The 9,757-nt window shown below is 31.4% G+C and overlaps 1 protein-coding gene across 8 annotated transcripts; it reads left to right on the plus strand.

The window, feature by feature from the left end:
- Positions 1–1,887: 1,887 nt before the first annotated feature.
- On the plus strand, positions 1,888–9,264 carry LOC106767272 (folate transporter 1, chloroplastic). Of its 8 annotated transcripts, none has more exons than XM_022782708.1 (11): positions 1,888–2,145; positions 2,233–2,309; positions 3,323–3,399; positions 3,828–3,921; positions 4,631–4,724; positions 6,102–6,175; positions 7,951–8,061; positions 8,599–8,697; positions 8,790–8,810; positions 8,913–8,980; positions 9,114–9,264. In XM_022782708.1, exons 1-11 carry the CDS (start codon positions 2,130–2,132, stop codon positions 9,244–9,246), a joined length of 864 nt encoding a protein of 287 aa, XP_022638429.1. In that variant the 5' UTR covers positions 1,888–2,129; the 3' UTR covers positions 9,247–9,264. The 8 variants fall into 8 exon arrangements, 6 of the variants coding, with proteins under 6 accessions (XP_022638429.1, XP_022638430.1, XP_014507611.1 ...); XM_014652125.2 differs by lacking the exon at positions 6,102–6,175 and adding an exon at positions 5,652–5,725 and having other exon boundaries at positions 1,890–2,153; positions 8,599–8,670; XR_001376147.2 differs by having other exon boundaries at positions 1,891–2,153; positions 8,599–8,670; positions 8,750–8,810; positions 9,114–9,193.
- The last annotated feature ends 493 nt before the right edge of the window (positions 9,265–9,757 follow it).

Below are 9,757 nucleotides of genomic sequence, written 5' to 3' on the forward strand. Positions count from 1 at the left end.
ACAAAGGATAAAGAAACCATCAATGTAATCTCCATCTTACATAACACTTTTATATTTTATCTTTGATAAATCTAATTTAAAATAGGTATTGGAGATGTGAGTAATTTGATTTTCATCCAATGTTTGACTCAAAAGATCGAGTGAACATCTAAATGTTGTACTTGTCAATATAACATGCTTAATCCAAACAATGTACCCATCAATTTCCACAATGATATATTTTTAGATCATCTTTGGTTATTTAAGTGACATGGTAGAATCATATTATATTATGGACAAAAAAAAACATAATTTATTGTAAGATAAAAATATTTAAAAATGTTGAAACTTAAACTGTGTTTCAGATGTATACGTCTACTTAAAACAATTTTCTTATTTTTCAATGCTGCTTTTCTTTTTGTGCTCGTGTAAGCTCTTCTCCACTAATAAAGATACTTGTTAAAAGTACTTCAATGCTAAAATTAGTTCAGTATTCAATCAGTAAAACAATTTGTTATAATAAATGCTTAATATTTATAGTTTATTCCATGAGTTTTTTTTTTTATTATAGTTATCTAATCAAGACCTAATTCTCTTTAAACATGATTAGTGATATTATTAATTATTGATCTATTTAAATTAATTAAATTTTTAATTAATTCTAATCATCACCGATTGATTTTACAATATTCAAACAATAAAAGAAGAAAAAAAGAGAAGATGACACTTTAATGATATTAGTTGAGACTATTATAGTATATTGTTATATACACACTCAAAAATACTAATGTTTATTAATATTATTTTTATGGAGCTTGTTTGGATAACTTATTTTCACAATCATTTATAGGGGGGAAAATAAGAATGAAAATTAAATAAACTCTTCTAGAAAGTAAAGTTTAGTATATGAATAAGTTAAGAATCATCTTTTGGAGAAGTTAATGTCAGCAAATTACGAAATAGTTTAGAAATAGACTAATTTAAGAAAAATATTTAACTTTTCTTTTTTTGCTAATTAAAGGAAGACAAAATGATTTATTATAATATTATAATATACAAAGAAGATTCTATTTTATCTTTAATTATATTTTAAAATAATAAAAATAAACTATCCAAATGGAATTAGGAACACAACGAAACAAATCACTTACATATTCATATCTCGGTATACTGTAAACCATTTTCATACTTTCTATGCAATCATTATTAATTTTATTTTCGTAAAATTTATAATTTGCCTCTTTCTCGTTATTGATAATATAAGAAAAATATGCCCATTAATTTTAAGAGATAACTTGAAAATAATAAAACTAATTTTGGAGAATGTTTTTTTAATATATTTGAAATATTATTTGTGTTGAACTATTCTATAGGTTTAATCCTCTTTTTGGTCTCTAAGTTATGAGCGGATGTTCAATCTAGTTCCCGCTTTTAAAAATGTAAACCTTTGGTTCCTAAGTTATAAAAAATTATCAAATGAGTCCTTTTTTGATGTTCATGGTCAAAGTACAAAGAACAATCTGAAGTGCTGTTATTATTAGAAATAAATCACAGCAACCTAAAAATGTAACAGTTGTTAAGAAACAACCAAAAACAGTATTTCAAATCAAAAAATGACTCATTTGATATATTTTTTATAACTTAGGGACCATAGATTTACATTTTTAAAAACGGGGACTAAACTGAACATCCAATTATAATTTAGGAATCAAAAAGAGGTTTAAACCAATTCTATATAATGCGAACGAACATGATTATATTTTATTTTATTTTTTTAACAAAATTAAAATACTGTTTTTTTTTACTTGGAGTGTATTACCGAGGATTAATACTTAGTATTATCTTTCAGGATGACATATTTAAATGAGGTGCTTTTTTGTCTAATCGTTATTGTAATTGTGAATTGTGAATTACCGATTTAGTCAGACACAAAAATGTAATAGACAAAATCAAACGACACTTCTGTTTCATTCATACTATCTCCATTTCGAATTCAATGTTGAAATCGGTTCAAATCTGAATCCGAATCTTCCCATGTTATACCATATATATGTCAGCGGAAGCATCTAAGCGCCACCAATGGCAGTGGGAGAACGCCACTGCCGGCGCCGCTGCCGGATTCGCCACCGTCGCAGTTATGCATCCCCTTGATGTTGTTCGAACTAGGTTCCAAGGTTTTCTCTCTTCTCGTATAACTGAAGATTTCTGATTTTTCGTGCTTTCCTTTCTAAGACGCTTTGTTTGATTCTGCAGTTAACGACGGTCGAGTCTCGCATCTTCCCAGTTACAAGAACACTGCACATGCCGTTTTCACCATTGCTCGCTCCGAGGTTTGTCATTTCTTAATCCACCAACGTCTATCTTTTTTAATAACTAAGGGTTCTATTATCAACGTTCTTCTTTAATTGTCAATCAAAGATTCAATTTTCGCTGTTCAATGAACTTGTATTTTCGCTGTTCACTATATACGTAAGGAGATTGCCCTAAGTCATTTGTTTGAGCTCATGGCTTTCGCTAGCATATCGTGGTTCGTGAAGTATGCCACTTGTTATGATTTTCGTATGTCCTTATTCCTTAAGAAAGAAAAGTATCCTGATAGAATGATTGCCGAACCTTCTAGGTACAGAGTTGTTAGAATGTATTGAATTACATGACGTCTTTAGTCCCTTCCTAGGTAGTTTCAGAAGATGTTTACCACTAATAAATCTGACAAGAGGAGTACTTGTAACTCACTCCTTTGAACACTTTCTCTTTAATTGATTGAATTTTGTAGGAAATTGCGAAATTATCATTTAAAAGGATGTGATATACTTAACATTTTGAAATTTCCAATCATTTTTATTAATAAAAGAATGTGTTGTAAGTATTTTCATCTGCAAATGTGATAAATTCAGCATTATAGTTTCTGGTCTTCGATGATGAGTGATGAGAAGCTTCACAAGGTTGTTGCCAATTGCATTCTTAATACTTTTATCAAAAAACTTAAAATGCCATATAAAGTGCAACGGAGGCAGTACGTGGCAAGGTTGTTTGTTGCCCACTTTTGGCCCAACAGGCAAGGGTGGTTGTGGGGGGTGGGGGAATCATGAGTCAATGTTTTTGGTTAATGGATGCTTGTTTTTGTCATTAGACGTCATCTTTCACCTTGTCCATGGTCTTACTTTCACAAATATGATCACTGTTGCACTTGCAGTTAAGACCAATAGTAAGGCTCAATGTTCTTCCATCCACATATTATTCATTGGTTTGGTATGGCAAATTTGCTATAGGGGATAAACTTTTTGCTTTAAGTACTTTGTGTAACTATGAATGTGTTACTTATATGCCATGTTGCATCTTGCAGGGATTAAGAGGCTTATATGCAGGCTTTCTTCCGGGGGTTCTTGGGTCTACCATTTCGTGGGGTTTATATTTCTTTTTGTAAGTACTAATTCAATCTGCGATAATTTGACTGAAGTAAAATTTTTTGTTTTATCTGATCATTTTTATGTCTGACATAGGATGACTGGCTTTTGGGTGTCCGAGTCCTGTTGTTTGTGCAACAAATATGCATTCTCTCGAGTTAAATTTTAACTTTTTTAAACAAGTTTGAAAATCACTCTCGTACTTACCCACCAAATCAGTATGTCAATATCTCATAGTTACAGTTAATAGTAGTTTCATTTAACACTAAACAACTTTTGTAAATTCAATTTATATATCCTGCCAAAGGATTATCCTCCCTGTCTTAATTTTTTTACCTGCCAGGATTGAGTGATTAATTATTATCACTAAGTGGTTACTGGTCCATCTGCTTGCTTTCCTAGAAGACCGAAGTCAGTGTTACAAACCTCTTTTTTATATTGCAGTTATGACAAAGCCAAACAAAGATATGCAAGGAACAGGGAGGGCAAGTTGAGCCCAGGTCTTCATCTTGCCTCAGCTGCTGAAGCAGGAGGTTTGGTAAGTGAGAAAAATCCCAATCTTATGAATAGAAAGCCACATATATGACTCTAGATGAGTGTGTTGTACGACACTGCTTGAATTTTGTTGCCCCTTAGGTTTTGCTTTGTAAATTTTTTCACTACTGGGCTGTATGAGAGATGAAATGTGATACATTGAAGAAATTTGTCATATCCAAAGCAAGTGATTCACTTTAAAGGGAAAGGAGAGATGATATGGCCATTGATTTGAAAATCAACAATTGAGATTGTGATAAAATGCATGTAAATATAATAAAATATGAAATCATTTAAATCTATTTCCTTTATTTTCTTTCTTGTTGATGGATATATTACTTTTATCCATGTGTGTGTGTGTGTTGTGTGTGTGTGTGTTGTGTGTGTGTGTGCGTTATCTTTGATTTTGTAAAGATGACTCTCTAAAGTCATCCCATTAATTTAGATTCCCTTTGGAGGAATAAAAACCACAATGAAGTACTTTAGGTAAACTGTATTTGGTGAATTTGCTAGTGAAAATTACTGTTTGAACTTTTTGTCACGATGGAACTAAAGCACTTAAGTTTTCAAATTTCTTATCCATCGTGATCTTGTGTAGCTTGCAGAGTTGTATGATTAGGATTCCAAAGCCTGCCAAAATTATTGTGGCACATATTTGTGTGGGATGGGATTTCAACTGAATCTTGTTAATTTTGTTTCCATTGCCTTTGCAGGTTTCCTTGTGCACAAATCCTGTCTGGCTAGTAAAAACGAGATTGCAGCTTCAAACTCCACTTCATCAGACACGTCCATACTCTGGGATTTATGGTCAGCTCTCCATCTTAAATTAACTTTATTATTTTAACTTTTTACCTTGGGATTTTAAATTTCACAGCATTCATATTATTTGTGCTTTGACTCTAGATGTTAGCTATAATTACATAGTTTAATTATTATCTTTTACATTAGACTATTCTTAATCTTAGTCACCTTACTATAAATTCCTTTTGAAATTAGTATCTAAAAGTTGAATTGGAGAAGTATTTGACAGAGAGCATCTATCTGTCACCCAAAAATGGTCTTGGAATCATGACCAATTCTATATTTCTATTATGTGTATTCAGTGATTCATTATTAAGTATTAAGCATGTTCTTTCATCCTATTTGTTTTGTTGCATTGTCTTGGACGATGTTTATTAAGGTTGAGATACAGAATGAAGAGATTTAGATTCCATGTAAAATTAATTGGTAACCCAAGAGTAACTGACTGCAATCAATCTATTATATTTAGCTAACTAATTTGTCACAAACCTAACCGAATACAATCAAGTATATGGATCTCTAACTAACTATAATAAATCTAAATCAGAATTCTACTGCTGTATACTACTATAGCGACAGTTATGCCTATACTACTGCTGTACAGAAAAAGAAAAGAAAACTATATTTTTGGTGAGTAACTTACTATAATTCTGAGACTAGTTAAAGAGTTAGTTTTCAACCTTAATTTATATATATTATATAGATGATTTCACTTGTTTTAAGAAAGGACAAGAATGATCAAGATGTAAGAGTTAGGTGAACAAGTTGACCTTGTTTTTTCTTTTTTGATCTGTGGACAAGGATGGTTATGTTTCACTCAACTACCTAAAACATTATAGTCACTGCGCCATTTTGTTTATTATAGTTATGTTCTTCACAAAATAAATTGCTAACCAGTCATGAAAATTTTTATCTGTAAAAATTAAATATCAGATGCATTTAGAACCATAATGAGGGAGGAAGGATTTAGTGCACTTTACAGAGGGATTGTTCCTGGTCTATTTCTGGTATGTTGCTGGTTCTTTGTTATTTTACCTATCAATCTTAGAACATAAAATTTCAATCAAATTAAGTATAATGCATGGGTTGTGCTTACGTAAAGGTAAACAATCTAAAAAAAGTCTAGGTCTTTGTTCTCCAAACTATATTCAACATTGTGCCGATTGCAACTAGCCACTATGAACACTTTTATCTGCCAGACCCCGAAGACTATCAGAAACTTCATTATTTATGCTTCCTTTTGATAACTGTGGGATACTATGTTTGGCATGTGACGGTCTCATGATCACTATATATGTTAGCATGTTTTGTCTTTTGTACTTATATTCATCAATATATGATTTACTAACTAGTTGTGAAATTGTATTTAAAATGCAATTTCAGATGCCTTTAAGACCATACTGAGGGAAGAAGGATTTAGTGCATTTTACAAAGGGATTGTTCCCAGCCTGTTTCTGGTATGTTGCTGGCTGTTGTTTTCTTTACTGACAATCTTGGCACTTCAAACTTTTAGTTGTAAATTTAATATGAACACCACTCCTTTGCAACTGGCCATTATGAACTCTGAATCTCCAATTAACATTATTTTGATAACCAACTTGACAAGGACACCGGACATGACATAGGACTGGGACATGTCTAATGACTGAAGTATAGGACATGGGACAGACACACACACACACACTGGGACATGTCTAATGACTCAAGTATAGGACATGGGACACACACACATTTATAAATTAAACGCAAACTGTGTCCAAGAAGTGTTTAAATCAAAATATTTTAATTGCAATACAATTGGCGAGTGTCTGACACATGTATGGAATCTGTCTCATAAGCTAACACAATATTGGTATGGGTGCTTCCTACTATTATTACAATATTAAAAACATCACAATGGATCCCAGATCCTTCCATTAAATTGCTGGTAAGTTACTAAGGATGTGTTTATTGTGTGATTGCTACATGATCATTAACTTATCAGCAAATGATTTGCTGTATCATCTCCAGCATTCACACATTCTATGCGAGGACACGATTTAAAATTTCTCCACAAAATTCCCATTATCCTTCTACCCTTTTCCCTTGCTGTGTAGCAGTCTGGTGGGAATTATTCAAGTACAAATCAGGAGTGAAATTAGAATTATTATTTTACCTGTAGCTTCATGGAAACTTAGGTATGTAATCTTGAGAGTGGATGCAATTTTTCTAAAGTTTGTTGAACTTTGGAGCTATGAAGAGATTAGTGGGTTGATGATTTGATAAAGCAATATTGACAATATTCTTTAGGGACCAAAAGTACAATTAAAATAAAAGGGTACGAAACTCACTTCCTGAATTTCTTTTTTCCCAATGGCATTTAATATATGCTTGTTATGTTTTAAGTATAGTGTAAGTGCCAATGTATTTTGGTGATCATGGTAGGTGTTCATCGCATGACAAACATTCTGTGCTACTTAGTGGCAGTAGGACAAAGGGATCTGTTGGGATGTTTCTGACAGTTTAAAAGTTTAAGGTGAGAAGTTGCATCTACCCCAAATTTCAGGTCGTGTACATTTTATTTTCAAACTTTATATTAAAATTTTCCTAAATTTGGTGTAATTTAGTATACACCAAAACCTTACTTTTCAGAATACAATATCATCATGAAATTTTGAGCAAATTTTATTTTGGGAATCGTTATCCAAAATATGTACAACTTAGAAACATTTAACTAAATGGCTTTCAACCACGTGAAGGAAATTCTTGTTTTAACCATATGTTGACCATTCCTAAATTATTTGAAATTGGAACTTTTTTCTTAAAATTCCTAAATTTAGAAAATTTCAATTCATTACCAGCGATAACATGGTAATAGAATGTACCTAGCAGAAAATGTGGCTGGAATAGTGTTAAGCTTAAAAGTAAAGGACGAATCTGCTTGTCATTAAATCTAATTCATTGGGTGGATTGCATATTTATTTAAATTTGTTTACTCTTTCCTTAACCAGGATATTAGTAATAACAAGGTTCCCTGGATTTGTATATGAAAACTAATTATATTAAAGCTTTAGCTTATGATAACATTTTGCTGAAGTATTTTAGTTATATTCACTAAAACCATTGTTAGGTTGCTACTTTACTCTAGGGCGTGGAAAGCCAATTTTAAAATTCCGATGCCTATTTCAATTATATCAATTATTGACAAAAGTCTTAAAATCATACTTATCAGCTTTTCATTATGCCTCAACAGGTTTCTCATGGTGCTATTCAGTTCACAGCATATGAGGAACTACGTAAAGTTATTGTTGATTTTAAGTGTAAGAGAAGTACAGTACATAATCAAAACCCAGATAAATTGCTGGTAAGTTAGAGGACCTTGGATCCATTTAACTCTGGAGCTTACATGCATTGGACTATTTACATTTTTCAAATGATTATTTTGATGAATGACCTTTCTAATCACAAGCATTTCTCTCTAAGTCATTCTTCTATTGTCATGGCTGGTAGTTGGGTAGAGCAAAATGATGCGCGTCATGAATCATGACTCTGATAGTTCCTGCACGTCAGTAGGGGATCTATAAAGTTGACTTGATTGTATACTTTTTTGGTTTTACTATATTTTAGCTGATATTAGTTACCTCGGCTTTTATTCACCATTTTCAAATGGCTATGTAGTATTCAGGGACATTTAAATGGAGAAATCTAGCTTTATGCATATCCTACATTTTATTTGTTTCAAGTTTATAGCTTTATAAGATATGTCTGAGCCTCGTACTCTTAATTTACTGTTATCTAATGTTTACAAATGATTGCCATTGATTGTGTTATAAACAATTAAACATTCTTCTTATCCAACGCTTACAGTTGTAATGTTTTTACCTTGTATTATTTTTCGCAGAATTCTGTTGATTATGCTGTTCTTGGAGCAACATCAAAACTTGCTGCGATACTGCTAACCTATCCATTTCAGGTACAACTGTCTGTGCCGTCTTTTAAAGTAGGTATATCTTATATAGTCCTTGAAACTGATATTTCAGTAATTGATGAAGTTGCTTTCTTATGAGGCATTCTTTCACCCCCTTTCTTCAGGTTATGCGAGCCCGATTGCAGGTACTGCTTTGTCCTTTCAAAGTTACATTGCGTGTTTCCATTCTATTAACTGTGCATCACTGCATCTTTCTCTGAGTTGTGCTGAAATTCCTGTCTCTGCAGCAACGGCCTAGTGGTGATGGTGTTCCAAGATATATGGACACATGGCATGTTGTGAAAGAGACTGCACGGTACATAACTACACATTAAAACTCAAAAGATTTAGTTTACATCTCTCTATTGACAACTATGCACCGGAGAAACTTTATAATTTCAAATTGAACTATTTTTCTTGCCTTCATATATTTTGTTCTGTTCTTGCAGATTTGAAGGTATCCGAGGTTATTACAGAGGAATTACCGCAAACCTGTTGAAGAATGCTCCTGCTTCTTCAATAACATTTATTGTGTATGAAAACGTTCTAAAATTGCTTAAACCGACTATAAGGAATGACTGAGAGTATTTCATTTTCCTTCATGGTTTTTTCCTCTTCTTGGTCTTTAACATGGTTACCAAAAAAATGATTGATAGAAAAACAGAACCAAAAGTTATTTACATAAACAAATTAATAAATGAATATATATATATATATATATATATATATATATATATATATATAGCTTTTATTTTTTAATTATTTGATAACTGCTTAAAATAATAATAATAATAATAGTAATAATAATAAGCTTAAGAATAACTTAAGTTAATTTAAAAATATTATGGAACATATTTATAAGATTAGGACTTGTGAGTTTAAAATCTCGAATTGATTGAGAAAAACATAATATACATGTTTGTGTGCAGATCAACACGAGATTATGCATGATGTGTAAAACTAAATTATAATAATAAAAATAATAATAAATAAATTCTGTGTATGTTTTATATATTTAAATTTAAATAATTAATCTATTAACATGTGTTAATTTTTACTTTATTTTTCTATTTTTATAATCCCTACTGTAAGA

This window comes from Vigna radiata, chromosome 7 (assembly GCF_000741045.1).
Source record: "Vigna radiata var. radiata cultivar VC1973A chromosome 7, Vradiata_ver6, whole genome shotgun sequence".
In the NCBI taxonomy this organism is placed as follows: Eukaryota; Viridiplantae; Streptophyta; class Magnoliopsida; order Fabales; family Fabaceae; genus Vigna; species Vigna radiata.

Excerpts from the sequence above, each read along its gene's own strand:
- LOC106767272 (XM_014652123.2), top strand. The coding sequence starts at position 2,030 with ATGTCAGCGGAAGCATCTAAGCGCCACCAATGGCAGTGGGAGAACGCC. Across the intron at positions 2,154-2,232 it reads TGTTCGAACTAGGTTCCAAG|TTAACGACGGTCGAGTCTCG; the intron begins GTTTTCTCTCTT and ends TTGATTCTGCAG. Across the intron at positions 4,725-6,101 it reads TCCATACTCTGGGATTTATG|ATGCCTTTAAGACCATACTG; the intron begins GTCAGCTCTCCA and ends ATGCAATTTCAG.